Here is a 27,062-nt window from a genome sequence, read left to right on the forward strand (position 1 = left end):
GCTACCATGTGAAAAGTCTCCAGCCGCTGCAATTTGAAGAACTTAAGCCTCTCTCTCTCTCTCTCTTAAGGATCCCTTTATTTCCTCCTCACCAGTCTCGTTTTCCTTCTCTGTACACGCTCAAGCAAATCTACATCCTTCCTAAAATGACGCCTAGAGACCTGTACGCAGCACTCAAGGTGTGGCCTGACCATTGCCTTATACAGAGGGACAATCACCTCCTTTTTCCTGCTAACAAAATTCCTGTATATCATTAAGAAAACCCCATGACCTTCTCTTGCAGCCTGTTTGCATTGTTCAGAAAATTTCATACCTGTCTGCATAATTACCCCCAGGTCTTTCTCACTTTCTACCAATTTAAGTGTAGTACCATTCAGCTGGTACGTTCCTCTGGAGTTACTTCTACCCATATGCAGCACTTTGCATTTGTCAAAGGTAAACTTCATTTGCCACTTCTCAGCCCATCTTTCCAAATTTTCTAGATCCTGTTGCAGTAGCACACTACCATTACTGTCATTAATAACCCTGCCATACATTGTATCATCTGCGAACTTCGACATTAAGCCTGATATACCTTCATCAATATCATTCATAAATATGCAAACAAAACAACAGTGGTCCCAACACCGAACCCTGCGAGACTGCACTAATAACATTAGTCCACGAAGTGCACGCCCCTTCATTACCACCCTCTGTTTTCTCCCACTCAAACAACCTTTTATCCATTGTAGCAACTTACCCTTAATACCATTCTGCTCTAATTTGCAAAGTAGTCTTCCATGCGCAACAGTGTCAAAAGCTTTCCTGAACTCCAAGTATATGATATGAAAATTATTTGCATCCAGTTCCTTTGTAACCACATCATAATATTCAATAAAATTGTTTTTTGCATCCAGTTCCTTTGTAACCACATCATAATAACCAGTAAAATTTGTTCGACAACACTTTCCCTTAACGAACACAAGCTGTGTCTGAATTATTGCTGCAGTCCTGCTAGATGATCGTGCAATGTATCTTTAATCAGTTACTCCTTTATTTTACATGGAACAGAAGTTAAACTAACTGGTCTGTATTTACTAGTGTCACTCTTCGATATCCCTTTGTGAATTGGGGATACATTTGCACATCTCCAGTCCGTTGGGACCTTCCCTGGGTCCAATGATGCTCTCATAATTATGGCTAAGGGTTTGCTTAGTTTCTTTGCCGCCTCCTTTCATATAAATGGATATATCCCATCCACCCCAGATGCCTTTCTTCTTATGTTTAACTTCAACCGTTTCTCCTCCACTTTGCACTCAGTTATTACAAAATCATTAAGCACCCTGCTACAATTTGATAACCTTCTGGCATCTTCAATTCTTAATAACTCCTCATGTGCGAATGTAGAGGCAAAATACTCATTCAGTTTGTTTGCTATCTGAGTAGGATCATTTACAGTCGAACCATCGATATCAAATGGACCAATCATATTCACCCCTTCCTTTTATTTATATAAGTAAAGAAATTCTTGCTGTTTATCTTATCATCCTTTGCCTAAATTTCTCGTAATCTGCCTTCGCCTGCCTAACCTCATTTGTGACTTGATTGCGGACAGGCTTATATCTGCCTTACGCGTCTGAGTCGCTTGATAATATATATGCATTCCATGCATTTTTCTTCGGTGCCACGAGTCTCCTTGGTTCATTTGACAACCATTTAGGCCTCAACTTAGAACAATATTTCTTAATTGGTATGAAACGTTTAGTAGCTTCCACGATTAATTCCTTCAATGCTTCCCAATTAGAATTTTCTGTTGGTAACATCATCAGTTGGTCTCACTGTACAGAATTTTTAAAACTGTCTGAGACCACTGTAGTCACAGTGGTCTCAGACAGTTTTAAAGGCAGCTTTACGGAAGCAAAACACCTTTCCTTTACCCCTGATGGTAACTATATCTTTAAGTAAATCCCACATCAGTACACTGTGATCACTGTCAGGTAGTGGTTCTTTAATCTGCAAATTCTTAATACACGGATAATCACTGCTGATAACCAGATCGAGAGTACTGCCATCTCTAGTTGCCCCTCGAAAATGCTACTGCAAAAACAGTCATCCAATAAATTCCCGAAAGTCTTACTAGAGTGTGAGTGATCAACCCACAAGTTCCAGTCAGTATCTTGGAAGTTAAAATCCTCCATTATAAGACACTCTGATTTATTGGCCTCTATTTCTCTGTGCGATTGTTCATTGTTCTCATTCTGGTCATTAGACCATTAACACACTCCTACTTTTTTTTTTTGCTTTCCCACTGCTTACGTCACTCCAAAGTGACTCAACAGTGCACTGTCCACCCATCTCAACCGGATGCACTTCTGAATGTCCAAATATAAAAAAAAGATTAAATGTTTAAAATAATAGTGTACCTAAAAACGTCTTTGTAGGTTTCGAACTGTTTCTATTGGTGTCCTTCACTCACGGGTTTTCAATTTTCGGGATTTTTTTTTTTTTTAGTATTTCTTCAAAACAGTTTGTTATTTGTCAATGGTATTCTGTACAATAAGTTTAAAAGAAGAAAATTGTTTTCTTCTTTCAAATTTTTAAAAAGAAATTGTCTACAATTATTTTAAAAGAAGTTTTGTGCTGTTCTATTTCTCTCGGCATATTCTCCGATTTATTTTCCCTTTTTTTCCATTTAACAGATATACTTTTTGTTTACCGTTGTCTTTTTGTTGTTCATAGTGTTAATAGTCAGCAACTGTGTTTCTTTTCTGCATGCGCATATCTTTATCAGAGTTATTTATTTTTTTAGACATCCTTTAATGGATTTGGTGCTTTTGATGAAAAAGAATACATTTTTCTCGTAATTTGCTATCCCAAAATGGCTTACTGCGTGTGTTTGTCTTAAAAATGTTGTTCCCAGTTATTAGTATTGAAATCAATAACACCAAATGATGAAAGGAAGTGAACTTTTTCTGAATAAGCCAAAAATAAAAAAAAAAATAAGTATAATTTGAAAAAATAATAAAATAATAATAATAATGCAGAATATTCCATTCACTGTCTCAATATCGATCACCTTGGATTGTAACTTATTCTAGTTCATCTATTCATTCGAGATCATTCAGGTTCCTGCCTTACTTTCTCTTATCCTATCCTCCTACTCCTCCTTCACTTTGTTTTTGAAAAAAAAAAAAAATAAATAGTAGTAATAAATAATGTTTCAGACTGTCTCCAAAAGCAGGAATATTATTTCAGCTGTAAGGAAATATTTCAATAATGGTTACTAAAAAATATTCTTACATTGTCATTGGCCTTGTCTACGCATAAAAGAAAATCTTTCAGATATTCTTCACTCGTCACTAGAAAATAAAGTAGGAAATGCATTAGAAAATCCTCATTAATTACTGCACGACACAAATTTTATAATATAATTATAGACATCGTTCTTAAAACTATTTTTTGAACTTCGTACAGAAAAATTGACAATAATCACTTTATAAAATTTCAAATAAAATTTAATTTCTTTCATTCTCTTTAATATTGATCTAAGAACTACGCAATAAGTTCCTGTTCACAGCAGTCAAATATCTGCTCATATAAAACGCCATTGCCATATGAATTTCAATCAGCCAAAGAAACTTTTGAACAAATAATCTTATTTCCGAAGTAAAGTTTCCAGCCATGGTTCACGTGGCAAGGAGAATTAAATTGAACTAATTGGAAAACGGACATGAACTATATATATTTTTTAATTTAACATTAAAAAAGAATAAGAAACACACCGAAGGCTTATATTATATGCCATATCAAAAACCGCCTTAAAAAGAAATTGGCAACGAATGGGCCTGGAGTACTAGGGTCCATAGTTTATAATATGCGTAAGTTAGTTATAATCCAGTTTAATACAAATATATACTAACAAAATCAGTAGCTTTCGAGACGCGTGTCTCTTTGTCAACTGACAAATTAAATACAAAAATACAACGAGCTGAGTGAGGCACGTTAATCATGCGTCATTGTTGTTGCACGGACGTGCGCTGCTTTCACCACTGATCATCCAGCAATAAAACGGTTGTCTCTAGGATGGGATGTAGACGTATGCCTTTCTGGCGATTTAATGCCTTTGGATTGTTTACTATGTTGAGTGACTCTAGCCATAGGCTGTGGCGAAGTGTCATGAGTGGTCTACTATTTCAAAGTCGCGTTTGGAGTCAAGATCGTGGTTGGTGGCCCAAAAATGTTCCGCGACCGCGGACTGGTCAGTTTCGGCAAGCCGGATTGCTCTGTCGTGTTCCGTGAGGCGATCCTGGAGACGCCTTGATATTTCTCCTATGTAGCAACTGTTACAGTCTCTACAGTGATGCGATATACCACATTGCTGCGTAAGGCAGGTGTGACAGGGGTCTTCACGCTAGAGACAAGTGAACGTAGGTTCCTGCAGGGTAATTGCACACATTTGATGTTGTAACTTCTAAGGACCTTCGAGATCCGTCCTGGCACGCCTGGATAATAGGGAATGTAGGCGGACGATATACCGACTTGGTACGGTGGTCTTGGGTTGGATGTGAGTTCTTCTGCCTGTAATAGGCATCTGCTTAGCACATGGGATGGATAACCACATTTGGTTAGGTCCGCCTTCACACGGGAGATCTCGTTATGCCTAATTGTATCAGAGCTGGAATTGCTGCAAGCCCTGGAGAATAGGGTGCGGGCAGTGCTATTGAGATGGCTTGGTGCGTGGCCGGATCTGTAGTTAGTGAATTGACCGCACCACATAGGCTTGCGGTATACTGAGGTCTCTAGATGTGGGCCTACGCGATGCACTAGGACGTCCAAGAACGGGAGCGTACCGTTCACCTCTGATTCTATGGTAAACTTGATGAAATTAGATAGGGAGTTGAGGTATTCCAGCAGTGCAGTTTCAGAACCACGTGGTATTACGGTAAAAATATCGTCAACTTATCTACACCATGTTGTAATAGGTGTAGGTGGGTTCTGGTGTATCTACTCCTCTAGATCTTCCATGGCGATGTTGGCTACTACGGAACTGACAGGGGCACCCATCATAGCAGTGCCATCTACCTGCCGGTAGAGTGAATCCTCAAAAGTGAAGATGCTGCTTGATAAGCATAGGTTGAGGGCGGTACAGATCTCATTAGTGGATAGTGATGTCCTGGATTGGAGGCTTAAGTCGTTCTCGAGGAGCCTTCTAGCGCAGTGCACGGCCTGTTGTACGGGAATTGAAGTGAATACAGAATCCACATCAAATGATGCCATGACAGTGTTGTCAGAGATTGAAAGGTCCTTAATGAGGTGGATGAATTCACTGCTATTTTTAACGGTGTGCGAGGTATTACCTATAAGAGGTGAGGGGAGGCGCGCGATATGTTTCGACAGTTCATAGGTTGGGGCACTGCACCACAACTCAGCGTCTTCTACGTGCTACTGGCTGCCAACTACCGCAATTCTATGGATTACCAAAGATGCACAAACCGGGTATTCCCCTCAGACCAATAGTGTCGTGCTGCAGTGCCCCAACGTATGAACTGTACAAACATATCGCTCGCCTCCTCTCACCTCTTATAGGTAATACCTCGCATACCGTTAAAAATAGCAGTGAATTCATCCACCTCATTAAGTGGTGGATGAATTCACTGTCATGGCATCATTTGATGTGGTTTCTTTATTCACTTCAATTCCCGTCCAACAGGCCGTGCACTGCGCTAGAAGGCTCCTCGAGAACGACTTAAGCCTCCAATCCAGGACATCACTACCCACTAATGACATCTGTACCGCCCTCAACCTATGGTTATCAAGCAGCATCTTCACTTTTGAGGATTCACTCTACCGGCAGGTACATGGCACTGCTATGGTGCCCCTGTCAGTTCCGTAGTAGCCAACATCGCCATGGAAGATCTAGAGCAGTAGATACACCAAAACCCACCTACACCTATTACAACATGGTGTAGATACGTTGACGATATTTTTACCGTAATACCACGTAGTTCTGAAACTGCACTGCTGGAATACCTCAACTCCCTATCTAATTTCATCAAGTTTACCATAGAATCAGAGGTGAACGGTACGCTCCCGTTCCTGGATGTCCTAGTGTATCGCGTAGGCCCACATCTAGAGACCTCAGTATACCGCAAACCTATGTGGTGCGGTCAATTCACTAACTACAGATCCGGCCACGCACCAAGCCATCTCAATAGTACTGCCCGCACCCTATTCTCCAGGGCTTGGAGCCATTCCAGTTCTGATACAATTAGGCATAACGAGATCTCCCGTGTGAAGGCGGACCTAACCAAATGTGGTTATCGATCCCATGTGCTAAGCAGATGCCTATTACAGGCAGAAGAACTCACATCCAACCCAAGACCACCGTACCAAGTCGGTATATCGTCCGCCTACATTCCCTATTATCCAGGCGTGCCAGGACGGATCTCGAAGGTCCTTAGAAGTTACAACATCAAATGTGTGCAATTACCCTGCAGGAACCTACGTTCACTTGTCTCTAGCGTGAAGACCCCTGTCACACCTGCCTTACGCAGCAATGTGGTATATCGCATCACTGTAGAGACTGTAACAGTTGCTACATAGGAGAAATATCAAGGCGTCTCCAGGATCGCCTCACGGAACACGACAGAGCAATCCGGCTTGCCGAAACTGACCAGTCCGCGGTCGCGGAACATTTTTGGGCCACCAACCACGATCTTGACTCCAAACGCGACTTTGAAATAGTAGACCACTCATGACACTTCGCCACAGCCTATGGCTAGAGTCACTCAACATAGTAAACAATCCAAAGGCATTAAATCGCCAGAAAGGCATACGTCTACATCCTATCCTAGAGACAACCGTTTTATTGCTGGATGATCAGTGGTGTAGAAAGCAGCGCACGTCCGTGCTACAACAATGACGCATGATTAACGTGCCTCACTCAGCTCGTTGTATTTTTGTATTTAATTTGTCAGTTGACAAAGAGACACGCGTCTCGAAAGCTACTGATTTTGTTAGTATATATTTGTATTAAACTGGATTATAACTAACTTACGTATATTATAGAAAGAAATTGTTTATTTTAAGCAAGAATAATTCGCATTAAGAAGATATAACGGATTTTTCATTCATGACCCGTAGGATTCATAAACGATGTTAAGTCCAACTGTTATCTAACCTCTAGAGCGACATCAGAAGCAATTTCAATCAGCACTCAACTCATTCTTATCAGAAAATCCTAAATTTTTGGCTTATGCTGATAACCATAAATCGTTCGTTCGTTCGTTCGTTCACTGAAATACTGCAGACACGACAGAATTCCAACTTGGGCCTTTTCCACCCGGGGTGGGGAGGGTCTTGACGATATCACTATGCTACCCGCGCAGACTTTTATAATGGTACAGAATATTATTTATATTTGAATAAATGTGAACGAACGTTCTGATGATACTGGTACACTATCATCGCTTTTCCCATTATTTATGTTCGCGTTTTAATATAATTATAGATATGAGAAATAGAATAAAACTTCACAAGAATTATGATATTAGGACTGTCGGGAAACAAATTTCTTTTTATACTCCGGTATGACCACCAACCAGGTCAGAGGAATTTACAGTAAATCATGAATACAATCGTTACTCGTATTTAGTATTCACGAGCTTGAACCATAATCCTCAAAGTAAATACAGCAATAAATCGTTCTGCATTTTTTTTTTTTTGTTTTTGGCTGCTGACCCTTGATGAAGAAATTAAAATCATAGGATCTATAGCATTAAGTGCTATTTGTAGAATATTATTTTATTTTTTTTACCTGCTTTTATTTCTGTGGCATTCATTTAATTTCTTCCATTGTAACTCTATCTGACAGGTCAGCATTTTTCCACTCATATTCTAATCTACGTTTCTACTTTCCATTATGGTTGTGTATTTCTGATAGTACTAGTAGTAACCCGGGTCCAAAAACCATCCCAATATTTTAACTTATCATTCCAATTTTTCCAGTTACTTTTCATTGCAACTAATTATTATTAATACTATGTATATGTGTATATTATATGTAAGTTTATTTAAGCTATCGTCTTCTACTAAAAGTGATGGAAATTTTTCGACAAAAATCACCTGCTCTATGGCTGAAAGCAAATTTCACTCATCGATCTTTCTGCTTTTAATCTTAGATACTTTGTGCGCAGTCCCTCGTGATTTACATCAAAAAATGCCTGATTCTGCTGTGCTTATTCTAAACAACAGCGTGTTTGAGAGCGGGTAGAACTGCATGATATAAGTGAAGCACAAATTATAGTGTATCGATTGGTGTATCGAAAGAGCCCATAAAATTTTAGCTTCATTGACTGAACTTGAACACCCTTCTTTTCCACCCGTTGTGGGGAAGACGGTGATTAATTTCTATGCTATTCGCAGTGGCTCAAGATATATATTATCTCTTTTACTATATTTTCGAAAATTTTCTGGATCTGTGAACTAAAATGGAGAAAAAATGCAGAAAGTAATTTTTGCATTCTGTTTAATAATTTCATATTCTGTATGCTGTTTAAAAAAAGGATTTATTCTGTTGAGGAACCTTGTCGTCTGACACCATAAAGCAACACCAGTTGGAAAAAAACAAAGGAAAAACAAGGAAATTATGAAAACTAAATCAGCAACATGTGGCCATTATGGCTAGTTCAAAGGTTGCTAAAATGCAATGTACCTTCCAATTTTCTAATGCTGATATTATTATTATTATTATTATTATTATTATTATTATTACCAAGAGAAAAATAACAGTAGAAGTAGAAAATACAAAGGGAAAATCTTATCATGTAAAGAGAGGAGTATCTCAGTTCATACATGCTGGGCCAATCATGTTCAACATCTATATAAATGACATATTCGAAGTAATTAAGAACTCCTTTATAAAAATTTATGCAGATGATATAATCTTATATACAAGAGGAAAGGACCTAACAAAAATGGCGAATGATTTACAACAGGATGCAATACATTTACAATCTTGGCTGCACGATAATAAATTAGCACTCAGCTTTGAAAAAACTAAATTTTTGGTAATAAGGCCTCCTCATCAAACCTTGGACATTCAACCCTCTATCAAATTGCACAAACATGATTGCCTACATGAACAGAATTTCCAGAATTGCGAATGTCTAACTGTGGAAGAAGTCTCAAATCATTGTTACCTTGGGTTATGGATCGACTACAGTCTAAGTTGGATAATGCATATAACAAACTTGTACAAAAAAATGAGATTTTATGTGTACTTTTTCTACTACATTAAGAATAAGTTAAATCTTAGAACAAAAGTAACCTTATATTATGCATTAGTGGACTCCCAACTCAATTATTTAGTAAATATATGGGCACGAGCAAATAAAACAGAAATAAGGGCAATAGACAACTTAATGAATAGGATTCTGAAACTTTTAATGGGGACAAACTCTTGGAATGACCTGAATAAGAGAAGGCAATTTTTGTTGAAACATAAAATATTGTATCCAGTTCAAAAACTGAAGTTAAATCTATTCTTAAAAAATCTTAACACTATTTTTGAAGAGTCGAATCTGCAAAGAAATGTCTCACATAATTTAAGGAACCCAAAAGCAATTACTTTGCCTCACCCTAGGATACTAAATAGATTTGGAGATAGGCACACAATGAATGTAATAAACAACTTGTTGGCTAGCATTGATTTCAGGCTCAGGAGAAGTTATCCCATCTCCAAATTAAAATTCCTAATAAGAAAATTCTTGATACTCAATGACACAGTAGATTAGAATTGATATGCAGATAAACTACCTCTGTTTACAGTGTGGAATATACTATGTGTAGTGACTTCATAGTCTTTTCTGTAAGACAACAAATTTGTACAAAACTTGTAAAGGAAGAACTACAACTTGTTGTCAAGAAATTAACTTTTCTTAACAAGTTCATTTATTGTAAACGAATTCTCTTGATAAATAAAAATTGTATTGTATTATTAAAATCAGTTTATTTCCCAAGAAACCTTGGGTCACCCCGGGACGGTTCTGTGCCAGAAGGGTGCGAATATTTACAGACTAAGGTGCGAGGAACACAATGTACGATAAACAAGGGTACATGCGTGCTGGACCCGAGACTTTTACAGGATTAAATATACAATAATATACAAAATATATGATTGCATGAATACAAAAGGTCTTTGTCATATATAAATAGGCAAGTTTAAAAAAAAAAAAAAACACAGTCAGTCATGCCCAGGAGCAGGTGAGTATTATAGATTCATTATCTGGTAGCAGTTCTTAAGGATTTCCTTCCTGTAGAGCTTGCCTTCACATAATCTATCAGGGTGGATCCTAAATTTATTGAAGATCGGAAGGCAATTGTCTGGAAACATATTCCTCAGGTAATCATTGCTTGACAGCGTAAGACGCAGAGGGAGACAGGAGTCGGGGTCCTCCCCCTCTTACCCTCCTCGGGCCAGAGATTAATGTGGATACCGATGGAGCATCAATTCGCCTCGTTATAAGCCGTGCAAGCGTGTGGGCATTTTTTGTCATGATGATATGTCTCCAGGGAGTGATGCCCAAATTTGCCTGTAGGATCGATCTGGAGATAGTTAGGGGTTGCCTACCACCCTGTTCATCCATCTAAGCAACCAATACTCTAAACTGAGATACTTCTGAAGGTAAGAGGCAGGGGCAGATGACCAAATTTCTAAAGCATAGAGAGGAATCGGCGTAATACACCTCAGGATGTGCCGAACAAGCAGCGCTGGCTGATGCACACCAACGAGCTCTTGACGCACTGCCGAAAGAGCCGCGTTCGTCTTCTGCCTCATCCTGACAAAATGAGGCTGAAATGTGAGCCCAACATCGGAGGTGAGGCCAAGGTCAGTATGGGAGGTCACTTTCTGCACCGGCTCCCCACTAACAAAGATTTGGATATCATGCATTTTTGACTCTCTTCTTGGTTATCGTCATTTGCGCTGATTTCGAAGGGGTCAGATGCAGCCCAATTGTGTCAAGATAACTTTCCAGGCTCAATATCTGCCTAGAAGCTTGTTGGTTGATATCATGAATCTGATGATTATGATCTGAGCTCACGTGGAACTTCAGATCTTCGGCATAAGAGAAAAAGTTCGGTTTCTGAGCTAGGAAAGGCTCCAAAACTGCAGCAAACAGGATAGCTGACAGTGCGCTTTCTTGCGGGATGCCTCTTGAGACGTCAATAGTTACTTGAAAGTCATTGTGGGTCACAGACATGTTTTACTAGGAAATAAAATAGACTTCAAAATTTGAAGTAAGGTATCTGCCAGGCCGAAGTAGTGTTTCAGAATGGTAAAAAGAGCTGGGAGGTGTATTCTGTCATAAGCCGTTATGTCGAGGAATATGATATCCAATCTGTGATTTATTGTTAAGGGTGCGCTGAATTCTGAAGAGGGTATCAAGAAGATTAGTAGTTGTCGAACTCCTTTATAGAACGGTATGCAGGTACTCGGGCCTGTGTTCAAAGCAATGCTGGGCAATTTTTGGCTGAATTACTTTTTCAAAAATTTTGAGTAAAGAACAACTGATGGAGATCGGTCGCAGGTCTTTAGGAGATTTGGGTTTCTTGATCTTTGGAATGGGCTTAACATGGTAAGTTTTCCAAATTGAAGGAACTATTCCAGATTGCAGGATTTGTCTGAAAAGGTGAAGGAGTAGGTCGACTATATATGGACTGCAAATTTTGATAATAAAGAGTGGAAAACCATCCGGACCTACAGTGGCTTTGTTGGGTAGTTTATTGATGACATCAATTAGGGTCTCTCTAGTTATTTCTATTTCATACAAGTGTGCCCTAGGTAACCAGTCCTCCTGCGAGAGAGAGGAATCAGAGTCAGGAAACTCTGCCTGCAGTAAGCTGAACTGTGCCCATTCCTGGACAAGCTTTTGGTTAATGGCTAATGATGATGCGAAAAGATCCTTCTACCACTCTTCAACCTATTCAGAACAGCTTGGTTAAGGACCTGCCTTTTCTTTTTCAAGAAGCAAGCTCTTTCTTTCTTAAAGATGGAACGGTCTGAGGGAAGTTGAGTTTTCTGCCATTTCCGGTAGGCCTTCTGCTTCTTGATGAAAGCCATATTAATTTCCTTATTTAAACCCCTATTCGAACTGTTACCAATCCGGGTGATTCTGGCTGCCACACGTAGTGCAATTAACTTCAGTTGTTCCGACAGGAGCAGAACGGCATCCTCCAATGGCTCAGAATAGAGACGCCCCCAATCAAACCCAATCAAGCATTGGAGAATGATCTCTGGCTAGAGAAGGCTATCCTAGGCAATTTAGCGGAGTACTTGTCAGAGAACCTAAGGGAATTGCTCTGTAAGGATAGTTTACATGCAATTGGCGAGTGATCAGATTGGAATCGAAAGTTGCTAGGTAGGAGTTTAATATCTTGCAAGTTGTGGAAGATTAGGTCCAGCGTTTGGCACGCTCTAGTTGGTTGCGTCGCTAACCGTGTAAGGGTAAAGGCCCGAAGAGTGGCCTCAAGGCCCTCAAGGGCATTCTCATGCCTGGGCAGTGGCAAGTTAAAATCACCTGCTAAAACATTTGGAATTTTAGGCACTAAGTTGGTTGCTAACCACGTGAGCAACTCAGCTCTAGAGTCTTCATGAAGGAGAGGCGTCAGCGTCAGCGAGACTGCCTCAAAGTTGTTTGACTGGCTCACTGGTGTCCTTATTGGCTGGAATCGATCGTTGAACAGGATTTCAACACCTCCGCCTCGCTCGTTAATCCTGTGATTCCCAATGTGTTTGTATGGGGTGTTAAATGGGTAAGATCAAGCTGTCTATCCGCCGTTAACCATGTTTCTGAAAGGCAGATGGCATCAAACTCATTAAGCAATAGGAGAGTCTGGAGACAATGAAGCTTGTTTTTTAGGCTGCGCATATTCTGCATAAACCAAAGAATATCTCCTTCGTGTGAACCTGGTAGCAAGTCATCCTTTAGTAGTTATGGCTGTTTATCTCGCCTGGATCCGCTGTAAGCGATCGATCTGATTCTCTCTTGGAACGGCTTTATAAGGGTGCCTACCGGCCAGCAGCTAGAATCCAAGACGATATGCTTTGTGATTTGCAGGGCAGGAAGTTATAAAGGAAGAATAGGTCGGGTGTCTAGTTTTGATAGCTTTTGCGTCTAAGTTGATCCCATGTTCTTGGGCAAAGAGTGCCCTGATACTTTCCCCTTTTGTTGCTGGTCCCAGTCTGGAAACAAAAGTTCTCTCTCAGGTCTGAACAGTTGAAATATTATATATCTCCTCAAGTCTCCTCGACAGAGGGACCGAGGTAGGTTCAATAGGAACCGACATATTAGGCTCCTCGGGTGGAATTCTGTTACCTTGTGTTTTCACAGTCAAAACACTTTGAGCGCAAACCATTTGTGGGTTATGCCTGGGAAATTGCGCATGATATTTAAATTGATCAGACAGACAGAAGGCATCCGCTTGAGCGTAGATCCGCTCCTCCCTGTTTTGGCGTGGGTTTCTCTCATCTCCATTCTGTTGTAACAGTGATGAGCCTGGCTGAGAATCTGGCCACCTGGATTTTCCTGACGTATTTTGAAAGGTTGGTGCAGATTAGATTCACCAGGAATCATACACTTGTCCTGGATAAAAGGGCTGTCAGCCTCGAAGGTCGGATCGCGCTGGTGGAGAGCGGTTTGAGGGGGATGAGTACCCAAAGGGTTCAACATCACGGCCGGGGATACGGTCTGTTGAGTTGTTCTGCCTGCAAAAAGAGGCGAACTGTGCAGATTTTTGAGATCTCTTTTTCCTCGCTGAACGCGCCCAGTTTGAGTTGGAGGTCTTGGAAGTGCATCATCTGCTTCTTGTAAATGCTCCTGAGGTTCCAGATGGTCCATCACTGACGTCTGACTAGAGGGAAAACAGCATTCACTTATAAAAATTTTGAGATCCCTGAGTTGTTCATTCTGTACAAGCACTTGGTCGAGAATTTCCGTATTTTGGGCCCTGAGTTTTCTATTTTCGCCATTGAAGCAGGCAAGAGAGTCGATTATTGGGGACAGAAACTCCCCGAAAATTATCTTAAATCTTTCAGGAAGAGCATTGAGTATGAACGTGTTGTCCCTTAGAGCGCTTTTAATTGACAAACTTTCAAAGGGACTATTAACCTGCGAGTCCTTTGCGGAGGCGGCAGAAGCGGTATCAAACTCTCTATCCGAAGAAGCAACGTCTTTCCCAAAGCATAATCTTGAATCTCCAAGTGTTCTCAACGCAGACGTCGCAGTACTACATTCAATCGAACTGCGCACATCAAGAAGGCCAGCGGGGTTGGATGGGGTTTCTTCTGCAAGAGTGATAGTGGATATCTCTTCCTTCGAGATGTCCGCGCTTTTTGGGTTACTTGCTCAAAGGTGGCAGGTCCATTTTCTTCTCCGTTGTTTGTTCAACCTTTTAACTGTAGGTGTCTGGCAATCAGGACAAAAGATTCTATGACACGTAACACAAAGTAATGCCGGGGCCTCGGGTTTGAACCCACATTCGGCGCAGGACTTTTGCTAAACGCCCGTTCTATCCTTCATTGTATACAGCTGAATTATAAGCGAAGGATCTGAGCTGAAAAACGGGGCGGATGACAGGTCGAGAAAGGCAGTAATCGGGTAGGTGAAAAGGCAGGGAGCAACAAAGTTTTGCTGCAGTTGGGCAGCTTACTAGCTTGAAGTGTAGGCCAAATTCCGGAGATTTACAAATTAAGTAAGTTTTGAAAGAGCAGCTGGGCCATCTGAGACCTGTTGATGAGTGGGTCCAGCAAAAGCAGTCATCTTATTGAATACTTGATTGCCAGACAGAAGTAGACAAACATATTCAGAGTTAGTTTGCTAATGTAAAATGCCCACATTTTTCATATTAATTTACAGATGTTTCCCATGCATTTCCCCCCCCCCCCTTTGCTGTGCCCCTTCTTGCTAAAGAGTTGTTTTGACCGTTTCAGCAGAAAATATAAATGCCAATCGTACATGAGTAACCGCTATCAGTTTCTTGTCAAATATAGAATGGTTAAATTCGACTTAGTTGCTTTCTCAGTTATAAATTCCCTTTGCCATTATTTTCCTAACTGAAGATAACAGTCGCTACGTAGAAGTAAGTTCACAAGTCCACGAAAATACGAGCTTCGCTCTCCCTGACAAATACTGGTCAGTGTGTCTGATGTTGACCGCGTGAGAAAAGTGTCCCACGCTAGTTCAAGCTTGGTGTGAGGCGAAAGTTCATGCGATAAGGAGCATATACCCTGGTGGACGATGAGCGAAAGGTTGTTGTTTTGTGGTGGCTTTTGGTAGAAGCAGTCGGTTAGTTAGTCTGTATGAGAGAGAGTGAAAAAATACAGTAGTTTTTGGAAACGGGAATTACGTTACAGAATGACTGTACAGAGAGAAGCTTGAAGAACAGCGCAAGAAGATACAGAATGAGCGAGCGAAGATAGCAGAACCCGAAGGAAGGCTGCGAAAGCACGGAATCCCCTCGCCGAGTTCCACCCCCATAGAATGAGTCATCCGTATTTAGGTAAGTTATCCCAACAGCTATACATAAACCTTACTCCTCAATAATATAATTAATTATGTTAGCATTGATAAATTGTAGAATACCCTAATTGCTGCTATCTTAAATAGCTTACTACATAGTATTTCAGTCTATCATAATTTACTATTGGTAACATGATGTGTCACAGGGTAAAACCTATTTTATGTGTGCTATCCTAAATAGCGCGACATTTTAGTAATAACTCCCATTACTTCTATTTGACACTGAATGTAACCAGTATGATTTATTATGTTGCTATTGTTAAGTATAGAATATCCTAATGCTGCTATCTTAAATAGCACATCATTTAGATGGTCGTCTATCACAATTAACGATAGATAAAATAGTGCACAATAAGTTAAAACACATCTTATGCGCGATAGTTTAGTATTGACACCCATCACGTTTGTATAACTATGTCACATGCCAGTTCTTGCCTGAGATGAAGTATCCACACGAAGAACACCTATGTGAAGAGCCCATTAATTTCCAAAATATCAATAGTGCTAAGAACTCTTAAATACTTCCATAAAAATCAATTTATATTATTGTAACCAAATGATTTAGGATTTGCTTGTCACTGCCACTAGGGCGGTAGTTATTAAATATGTACCATTTCTGTAATAGATTGCATTAAACTATGTTTTGTTTTAAACATATGCCTCAAGCCTATTCTCCATTCACACGAATGAGTAAGTAAAGAATTATATATAGAACTTTTATTGCGGGTACTCGAATTTCTGCCTAGAATTGGAAAGAGTTTGGGTATTGACACAACGCCCTGGTCAAAGCTGCAGTTTTCCTATTCCCTGCCGTTGAATAGGGTTACCGAGGGCCGAGACCATTGTCCTAATATGAAAAACCACTAGACAATCACATGAGTATACTGGGGTTATCATTGAACAAATGATTAAGGAAGGAAAACGTCCCGCCATACAGATGTGTTGTCCAGAGAAGTCCGAACGAAAATAATAATAATAAATAGGAAGAAGTATATAACCCCCCCCCCCAGTATAACACTTGTGCCAATTGTGTCCAGGATTAAATATTTTGCGGGATGAAAAACTGTCTACACAGAAGAAGAAGTCACAAAGAGAAAGAATCTAAAGGGATTACTGATAAGTAGTAAGATTGTTGATTTCGTGCACTAAGAGAATAGGTAGGAGGCATTACTCCTTTGCAACAACACAGGACATCTACACTAATTAATAAATTATTGCTATTTTTATAATTAGATTTAATAAACAAATGACTACATGCTATAACACACTCTTGTTTTAAATAAGTGATTACTAACATCATAATTTTGTTTCAGCAACAGGTAAGTCACATTATTTTGGAAGACAGGGGCCCAAAATTAGCAATTAAATTTCCCAATTCCTAGTAAATTTAAAAAAAAAAAAAAAAATGGAGGATCAAATTCCTCAAACAACAGGAATATCATCCCCCCTACCTCAAACACAACAGCCACCACCCACCCCAGAACCAGACAGACCGCATTCAGCGAATATCGCAGGATTTTTAAGTCTTGTGCCATTATTCTTTGGCAAAAATGATGAAGGCCCTTCAGTCCAATTGTTTTTCGAAACTTTGGAGAGTGTTGGAGAATTAGCACTCTGGGGACACAGAGAACTTTTGGCAGTCTCGAAATCTAAACTTCGCGCTTCGGCAGCCGACTTTTTAGCCCAATCCTTTGAATTACGCGGGGAAAAGAATTACAACATATTTAAGAATGCTTTTTTAGCTCAGTTCGAAAAAACGGAACCAATTATCACTTCCCTTCAGCAGTTCGCCAGTGCTGTGCAAGAACCTTCGGAAACCATTGCGAGTTATAGCACGCGCGTGAGGAATTTGGCAAGGGCAGCTTTCAAAATTCAGGGAGAGACACCTGAAGTATTAAACATTTTAGACCAGGCAATGCTGGCCCAATTCCTTAGGGGCATATCGGGAAAAATTAGAAAAATGGTGCTCACACACAATCCTTTAACTTTTTCACAGGCAATTGAGATTTCGAAAAGAGAGGAAATTAATGACCAACTTACTCACACAAAAACTGTCCCTGTACATGTTATTAATAGTCCTGTAAGGGCCGAGAATGAACGGGAGCGACAGGAAAACAATCCCAAACACATTCTTGAACCCATTCAAGATCAAATACGCGACTTACAACAATCGTTAAGTTCATTATCAGTAAATCACGCAACAATCAACAATTTAGAGACACAGATAGCCACCCTGAGTCAGCAGATGCAAACTATGAAGGTGGGCAAATTTTCCCCTCCCCACGGTCAGGCAGCATTAGGCGCTACCTACCTCCACTCGGACAGCGCAGTAGATCCGCTAACCGACGCTAACGTGACCTTCGGACCAGAGGTCGTTGACCGCCCGGAAAGACGCATAATCTTGCCATACTACGGCCGGCAGCAGGCAGCCAGAAATATGGTAAAAAATCGCGAACGAAGGGAAAGACGCATTTTTGACGGTCGTCCGAGCTTCCATCAACCCACTCAACTTTTCCGCAGTCGCCCGTGCACGAATTACGAAACGGACATGTACACTGCATCCCCAAAAATTAGGACGCCCTATGCTAATAATCAATATTGTAATTTTAATGAAAATCGAGATCAAGCTGCCAATAGAATGTATTATGTTGATCATAATAGGAGTAATATAGACTCTTATTCTAGGATAAGGAGAGGAACATATAGGAATGAGCATATTCAGGGGCAAATTCGGCCAAAAACATTTCAGGGCAGACAAAATAATTATACAAATACTGGAAGCTACAGGCGAGATAGAGATAGAAATTTATGACTAAAAAGGGGTTCTAAACTTAATAGGAAGGATTCGCGATGTAATAAAACCCTTTTGCCAACCCCTAACTTTAGTAAAGTTAGTAAGCCAGAAGTCAGAGATATCAGAACACAACATGGCATTTACATTCTGGAGGATAATACTAAACTACCTGTGGTATTGGGTTCTGTACAAAACATTAAAACTAGATTTCTTTTAGACACAGGTGCTGGCGTTTCTTTAATGAGTGCAGATTTATTTAATAAAATTAAAAATGATACATCGTTAGATTTCAGACCTCCAGAATTAACTGTAACCGGAGTTTCGGGAAATATTGTGCCAATACACACTACAGTAACTGCTAATATTAAATTAGATAAGGCAACTTTTAGGGAGAAAATTCTGGTTACTTCAAAAAATTTTAGTGGCAAATATGATATCATCCTCGGTTTGAACATATTAAGGAAGTTTTCATTCAGCCTAGACTTAGGTAAAGGGATCATACGATCAGTTCCATTAGGGATTTGCCTGAGGGAAGAGGATATTCGGCAACAATTGGTGGATTCCACACCCACAGTTGCTAAGCTTACATGTAAACATGTGCTCCCAGCAAGCACAGTACAGGTGGTAACAGTATCTTGTGACCAGCTTGCTGCTCCTCCCAAACAACTAGTATTAGCAGGGCCAAATTCAAACTTAAGCCGGGATGATTTAGCAGTGAAATATTCGGTAGACCAGGTGGACGAAAGTGGGAAAATATCTGTGCTCGTCGCCAATTTAACAGCGGAACCGCTGCATCTTCCAAAAGGCATGGGTATTGCGTGTCTGGAGAACCTGAATCCTCAATCAATTAACCCTAAGAGCCAGGAAAGAGGCAAAAGGGAAGTTTCTCCAGTGACCATAGAGGACTTTAAGCTTGATCACCTGACTGCCGATCAAAGACACCAATTATCAGACCTGTTACGCAAATACTGGGATGTGTTTGCCAAATCACCAGCCCAACTAGGCAACTCAAAAGTTATCCAACACAGAATTAAATTGACAGACAACATTCCTGTTAGACAGAATGCTTACAGAACCCCCTTTTTACTAAAGGATGAGATTCGCAACCAGGTCCAAGAACTCCTAGATTCAAACATCATTGAACCCAGCTGTTCTCCGTATGCCGCGCCCATTGTTCTGGTGAAGAAGCGAGGTGGGGGATACAGGTTATGTATTGATTTTAGGAAACTTAACGCCAAGACGATCTCCGACGCATACCCGATCCCTTCCATGAGTGAGATACTTGAACTTCTGGGAGGCGCGCGCTACTTCAGCTCTTTGGACCTCGAAGCCGGATTCCACCAGATTGAAGTGCACCCCGCGGACCGCCACAAGACAGCTTTTACTACAGGGGAATCGCTGCTACAATACCGGCGCATGCCTTTTGGGTTAAAAAACGCGCCATCTAGTTTTGTGAGAGCAATGGGGCTTGTCTTGGATAATTTACAACGAGATTCCATTTTCGCTTACTTAGACGACATAATCATAGTGTCGAAATCTTGGTCCTCACACCTTTCGAAGCTTGAGAAAGTTTTCCAGCGCCTGAGAAAGTACGATCTGAAGCTGAAACCAAAGAAGTGTGAGTTCCTAAAAGAGCAAATAAAATACTTAGGTCATCTCATTGATAAGGACGGTGTCCGTCCCGATCCAGCGAACGTGAAGGCCGTTCGAGAGTGTCGAGAGCCAAGAACAATGAAGCAAGTGCGATCGTTTCTTGGGATGACAGGATTTTACAGAAAGTTTGTCCCAGAGTACGCAGAGATAGTCAGGCCGCTAACCCAACTTACAAAAAAGAACACCCCCTTTTTATGGAACAGTGCCGCCCAAGAGGCATTCGACAAGCTGAAGGTCGCTTTGACCACACCACCCCTATTGATTTACCCTGACTTTTCTAAACCATTTTTTGTGTCCTCTGACGCATCTAATTATGCAATCTCGGCTGTGCTAGAGCAACAAGTTGACGAAAATCAAAGACAGCCAATCGCTTACGCCTCCAGACTACTAAAGAAAGCAGAGACTATGTATAGTACCACAGAAAAGGAAGCTTTGGCAATAGTCTTTGCGGTATCACAGTTCAGACCATTCTTAATAGCCTCCAGTTTCACACTAATAACAGACCACCAACCATTAAGCTATCTTCTTCACTTAAAGAATCCATCCCCCAGATTAGCTCGCTGGAGTATGCTTCTACAAGAATACAATTTCAAAATCATATACAGGCCGGGTCGACTTCACTCAAATGCCGATTTCCTTTCAAGGCCAGTGTTAGAGGAAGAGGAAAGACAAAAGGGGCTTAAGAAATCCAAAACTGCTGAATTAGTTGCTCCTATAGCAGCAAATCCCACCATAGAGTCACTGATCATGCCGCAACAACAAACCAGAACTTTGATTAGGAATCTCCAAAGAGAGGACCCTAATTTGCAGGAGTTAATTGAGCAATTAGAAGGAACACTACAGGCAACAAGCAAAGTCCCAGATTCCTTCTATCTGAGTGAGGACAGGATACTGTATCACTACAGTTTACCTGACCATGGAGCTACTCGCTCAGAGCCCTGTGAACAGTTAGTAGTTCCAACCAGCTTGAAAGCAGAAGTGTTGAAGTCCTGTCACGATGGTTTTCTCAGCGGGGGCCACCTGGCCCTACACAAGACGTTAGAGAAGGTTAGAAAACACTTTTTCTGGTTAGGCCTTTTTAGCGACGTCAAGAATTATGTGGAGACTTGTCCATCGTGTTTGGAGCGTAGAGGGTATAACCCTAAGGCAAAAGCAGCCCTGATGAGAGTTCCTAATGAGAACTCACCTTGGGTCCGAGTGTCCTTGGACATTTTGGGACCCCTTCCAATGACTTTGAAAGGGCACAAATATTTACTGATGGCAATAGACAATTTTACCCGTTACGCAGAAGTAAGCCCGCTTTATACCCAGAAGGCTGAGGAAGTGGCCACAGCTTTCATAAACAATGTGATCTCGAGACATGGGATTCCTAAATACATCCTAACAGATCAGGGCACTAACTTCATGTCATCACTGTTACGACAGGTGTGTAAAAAGCTAGATATTCATCAGCTTCATACGACCCCCTTCCACCCCCAAGCCAATGCAAAGGTCGAACGTCTAAACCGCACCTTGGCAAACATCCTGTCTCATGTAGTGAACGAGTCTCAAACGGACTGGGATGTCATGGCCCCACTAGCAATCGCTGCGTACCACGCGGCAACTCATAGTTCCACACAGGAATCGCCAAACTTTTTAATGTATGGCAGAGATTTGGTGTTGCCATCTGACTTATGGCATTCCAAAGAGAGACATTCATATGCGTCTTTGGAAAACTATGCAGAACTATTGTGTGCACGCCTTCGCAGATCCTATGAAATCGTCTCCCAACACTTGGAAGAGGCAGTGCAGAGGCAAGAGGATCGTAGAGCATCCGTTGCAGTAGACAAAAACATCCGTGTAGGAAGCCTTGTTTATCTTTTTACCCCTAAGATAAAACCGGGCACTACAAAGAAATTGGCTCGTTTGAGCACAGGTCCCTACCGTGTGATCAGTCAGCCATCATTAGTGAATTATGAAATACAGCACCTGTATAACCCTAAAGATAAACAAATTGTGCACGTGGACAGACTGACAAAGGTTATTGACAGGAAAGTGTTTCCCGAACTGAGAGTAGAGGAGTCAGAGGAATCAGAAGATAGCAATTCACCAGACCAAACAAGCGCTACATCAGTGCCCAAAGAGACATGGATCTTTGATGAACCTTTAGTGGAGGATTGTGATCTTATCCCACCTATAATTCCCCGTCCAACTATGTCCAGGCCGACCAGCTTACCCATATCATTCCCGTTGTCATCCCTCCCACAAAGAAATCAGGAGAGCCAACCAAGGACAGAGCATTCAGTGAGACCTGAGGGAGCTGAGCAAGTACCTACTCAGACCCATGGATATAATTTACGTAGTCGCGACCGAGTAATTCATGCCCCACCAAAGGAAATTGTGGTGTCCCAGTCACAAACTGAGGAATTAGTACCAGAGACAGCTTCAGTGGAAAGAGCAGATACAGTGGTTGACACTACCAGCAATGTAGCTGAAGCAGAAAGAGGTGTCACCCCAGATCAGAGTAACAACACTCAAGCAAACACAAGCCAAAGCGAGCCACCAGATAGGATAGAAAGAGCAGTTCAGTGGATATTGGGTCCACATCTTGCTGAGAGATACCTTCGACCAAGCGATGGCAGTAGTTCTGATCTGGCAGGTATTCTGAGAGATGCCTGGAGAGACTAAAGTGAGGATAGCGAAGTGTATCGATTTCAAGGAGAAACAAGCCATAATTGCAGTTGCTAGCAAAGTGAATGCTTTGGCAAGACAGTTGTGTACACCGAACGACCAGTTTGAGAACCAGTACCAGAAAATTCAAAAAAAAAATAAGATTGGTGACAGAGAGTGGAAGCGGGAAAAAGGATTGAGAAGTGTAAATGGCACAGGTGGAAACACAGAAGAGAGAAGATATGGAAAAAAAAAAAAAAAAATCTTTTTAGCATTCTTGTAAGGCATTCAATGTACAAAAGGTTCGATTCCGAATCTGTATCAAATAGCTAAATAGGAGAAGGAGGAAGGGATATACACCTGTATACACATCCCCTGCATAATAATGCATGAGATGAAAGGGACAGAGAAAACTGAGAACTATAGGAGCAGATGTGAAGAGCAAGCACAAGTCTTTTTTTTTGAGGAGAGAATGAGGAATGATTGGGAATTTAATTTGCATTTCTGCTTAAACTGTGGTAGGACCATTGAGAAAAGGTTTCTTTTTAATTTACATATCACTTTACCAGTACAAAAAAAAAAATTTATGACATCAGGAGATCAAGATTTTAGATAAGTAGATCATCTTCCTGTACTAATGTGAAAAAAAAACACTTGTGTTATTTCAAGAGAAAGAGAGAGGGGATAAGCGAAGTTATGATAAGAAAAGGATCAAAGTACATAACTGACCACAGAGGTGAAGAAATTGATCAGTTTTGTTGGATTCTGGCAGTGTGTTTTATCAGCAGCCAGATAAATGGATGGCAAATTGAATGACATGGCACAAGTAGGAAAATAGAATTAATTTATCTTTATAAATCTCACGCAGAAGCACGAACCACTCCAATGAACCTTGAAAAAAAACAAAACCAGAGATTTTGTATCCGAATTCTATTCAAATATGACCATTGAGCTAATACTATTAAAGCAAACACCTTTCTCCACCAAATATATCTAGACTTTATGAAATTATGCGGTATAAAAATGGAGAGAGGAAGGATACAGGTGGCTGAGGGAATGTCCGGAAATCCCCTAGTCACTTTTTGTTTTCCCTCTCTCTCATTGCACATCGAAATCCAAAAGTCAAGAGAGAGGATCCTAAAAAAAAAAAAAAAAAAAAAAAAAAGGGAGAACAAGAGGGAGATAATATTTGGTTTCTTTTGGAGAGAGGATAGGGCAATTGGCCTGGGGACGGCTGGTTCCTCCCAGTCACTAGTTGTTTTTATCACTTTCCAGAGAAAAAAAATTTAAGTGAATAGGAGGTAACTTCTGAACTTCAAGATCTAGACTTGGGATCCATCTTCTTGTACTACATATATATAAATAATATATATTAAAAAAAAAAAAAAAAAAAAAAAAAAACTTTACTGTGGAAAGAAATCCTCAAAACAATATTAATCAGAATTCTAATTCCGTCAATAATTTCTTTTTGAATAAAGTTTACCTACTAATGAGAACTTCATCATGTATGACAGTAGGGAGTAAGTGATAGTGCATTAATGTACGAAGGTCAATATAGAACAAAACATATAGGTAATATTGACTATAAAAAAAAAAAAAAAAAAAAACAGAAACAAGATTGCTGAAGTAGTGTACTCATGTTTGTGCCTTCAAAAATCCAGACTGCTGATAAACAAAACATTGTGCTAATTAGGAGAATCAAGGGCTATTTTAAAATAAGAGAATGATTTCTAAAGTTTTTGTTTTCTGATGGGGATATTATTTTTTTTTTCCATGCATGGCATGTTTGATTTTGCAAATGAATTGAGTAATTCGTCTTCGGAGAGGTATGCAAGGAAATCAAGAAAGTGACATTTGAGGTTGTGAGTGAGAGCAGGAAGAATGAATGAAAGGTAAATGTGGAGTATGTATGGTACCAAATACTCCCTCACCCGGGATTCGAAAGTATAAGGAGGAAAAGATGTGTAAGTGGGGCAAATCTTTAGTATGGAAGAGAGGATGGATGGAATGCATAAACAGAAGTATTTTCTTCACTAACTAGTCGTGTTTATCCGTCCTTGTTTAGTCGCGATGGTGGAGTTTCACAGGTCTGTACGATGCCTCATCGCTAGAATGCTGACCTTCCTCCTAGCACCTTTACGTTGGATACAGAGGGTGACCACCACAGAAAGGGAGATCCCAGCGCCTAATCAATCCATAAGTCCTTGTCAGGAGTCTTCTGGAGCTGAGCTGATTCTAACCCCGCAGCAGCTTTCCCAGCAAGAGCGGAAACAAAAGGAAGTAAGGCGGTCTCAACCCATGAGGAAGAAACTTAAGGCAGCCCTGGAAATGCGTTTTCCCTGCCACTATGAGAACCATGGCACGAGAAGTTTCCTAAATTGGAAAGGTGAGGTGCAGGTTTCAAAACATAGACTTGGGATGGTGGATCGCTTTGTCCGCCCAACCTGGTGCACACCTGCCCTTCCCCGGTCACCAACGACACACCCCCTTGGATCACTTCCTCCTTTCTCGAAGTGGATCGTCATTGATTTTCTATTTGCCAGTAACCAAGAAAGTGCACTCAAAGTAGAGGAGATTGCCCTAGTAAGTTGGGACCATCAGTATATTGCATCAACCCCAAAGGCAGGAGCGTTTGCATCTCGGCATTTCGGATCATGGTTAAGCATCCTTACGAAGCCATACCAAACGATCATAGCTATAGGAGAAAGAAAGGCACGAAGCCTGGAAAAAGTCCTTCCCTTCCGGACTGTGGTGGATGCTAAAGTCTTCTCCTGTCCCGATCCAGAATTCTTGCCTGATGCAAGAAACAATCCCTTTCATTGTCCCTGGAACCACCCGGCGGACCACTGTGCAGTCCGCACAGTGAACCTTTGCACCCAGTGGCTGGAATTCATCGGTCTAGTGAAGGCAAGAAAAGCTCTTCCTGAGAACTGAATAGTGAAAGTGGTTTACCACAAGGCCATGTGTTAACAGCCGAGAAAGACAAGGCCAAACGTGGAGACAGAAGAGATTGTAATTCCATTCATTTCTGTGTAAGGAGATTGCTAAGGTCTACAATATTCAAAAGAAAATTTATATATATATATATATATATATATATTTTATAGACCTAACTTTAATATTTTTATCAGCTTTACATATATGATATTTCTTTTATGTATGTTGCAGTGTTCCATTTTAGTTATTAGTTCATGTCTATGTTATTGTGATGTTTAGTTACATGTATACAATTATAATGTACTTGCTTAATTAACTTCAGATGCTTTGTGTCCATGACCTAAGGACAGTTACTAATTGTGTGATTGTTTATGTTTTATGTCGTGCCTGCGAGCCAAGTAAGGACTATGAACAAAAGCAGTGCCCAGAACATTCCTTGGAGGGATAAGCTCCTTTTGTGTGTCTCCAGCCTGCTGAAGAATAACCTCACCGAATCATGGACTACAGAAGAACTTTTCTTTTACTGCCTGACAACCTCAGCCTGGAAGTCCAGATCTGTTTTCTGTTGTGCTTCAAAATGCTCACTTATTTAAACCAGGGAAACTGTTAACTGAAGCACGGACTTTAGTGGTGAGAAAAAAAAAAAAAAAAAAAACAATTTCTCAACAGATGGGTGCAGACAATGGCCTCCATGTGGAGAGCGAACAGCATTGAGAAGTGTGAATACATTAAGTCCACACAGTGAACTAAGTGCTATACGCTTTGTTTTGTTTGTCTTGTATTTTATTTGATTATATCCATATAATATGTTAGTAATTAAGTTTCTTTTACATACTGTAAGAGGAGGAATGTTTATGTTGTCCCCCCCTGACAAAAGTCAAAGCCCCAGTAGGGACGTTGAGAATTTCAGTCTTAGTTGTGTACCCCGACTGAAATCCTCAGCGGTAGTGGCGAGGAGTGTAAAATGCCCACATTTTTCATATTAATTTACAGATGTTTCCCATGCATTTCCCCCCCCCCCTTTGCTGTGCCCCTTCTTGCTAAAGAGTTGTTTTGACCGTTTCAGCAGAAAATATAAATGCCAATCGTACATGAGTAACCGCTATCAGTTTCTTGTCAAATATAGAATGGTTAAATTCGACTTAGTTGCTTTCTCAGTTATAAATTCCCTTTGCCATTATTTTCCTAACTGAAGATAACAGTCGCTACGTAGAAGTAAGTTCACAAGTCCACGAAAATACGAGCTTCGCTCTCCCTGACAAATACTGGTCAGTGTGTCTGATGTTGACCGCGTGAGAAAAGTGTCCCACGCTAGTTCAAGCTTGGTGTGAGGCGAAAGTTCATGCGATAAGGAGCATATACCCTGGTGGACGATGAGCGAAAGGTTGTTGTTTTGTGGTGGCTTTTGGTAGAAGCAGTCGGTTAGTTAGTCTGTATGAGAGAGAGTGAAAAAATACAGTAGTTTTTGGAAA

At 40.6% G+C, this 27,062-nt stretch overlaps 1 protein-coding gene across 1 annotated transcript in view; it reads right to left on the minus strand.

Moving 5' to 3' along the window:
- LOC150089800 (uncharacterized) overlaps nt 1–27,062 on the minus strand; it is a 57,579-nt gene that overhangs the window by 25,050 nt on the left and 5,467 nt on the right. Inside the window, exon 2 of the mRNA XM_090390107.1 lies at nt 3,280–3,338. Coding sequence (XP_090246233.1) covers nt 3,280–3,338 — 59 coding nt within the window. The remainder of the gene's footprint in view (nt 1–3,279; nt 3,339–27,062) is intronic.

The sequence above is a fragment of the Mastigoproctus giganteus genome, chromosome 2 (assembly GCF_048544385.1).
Source record: "Mastigoproctus giganteus isolate SK-2022 chromosome 2, ASM4854438v1, whole genome shotgun sequence".
Lineage (NCBI taxonomy): Eukaryota > Metazoa > Arthropoda > Arachnida > Uropygi > Thelyphonidae > Mastigoproctus > Mastigoproctus giganteus.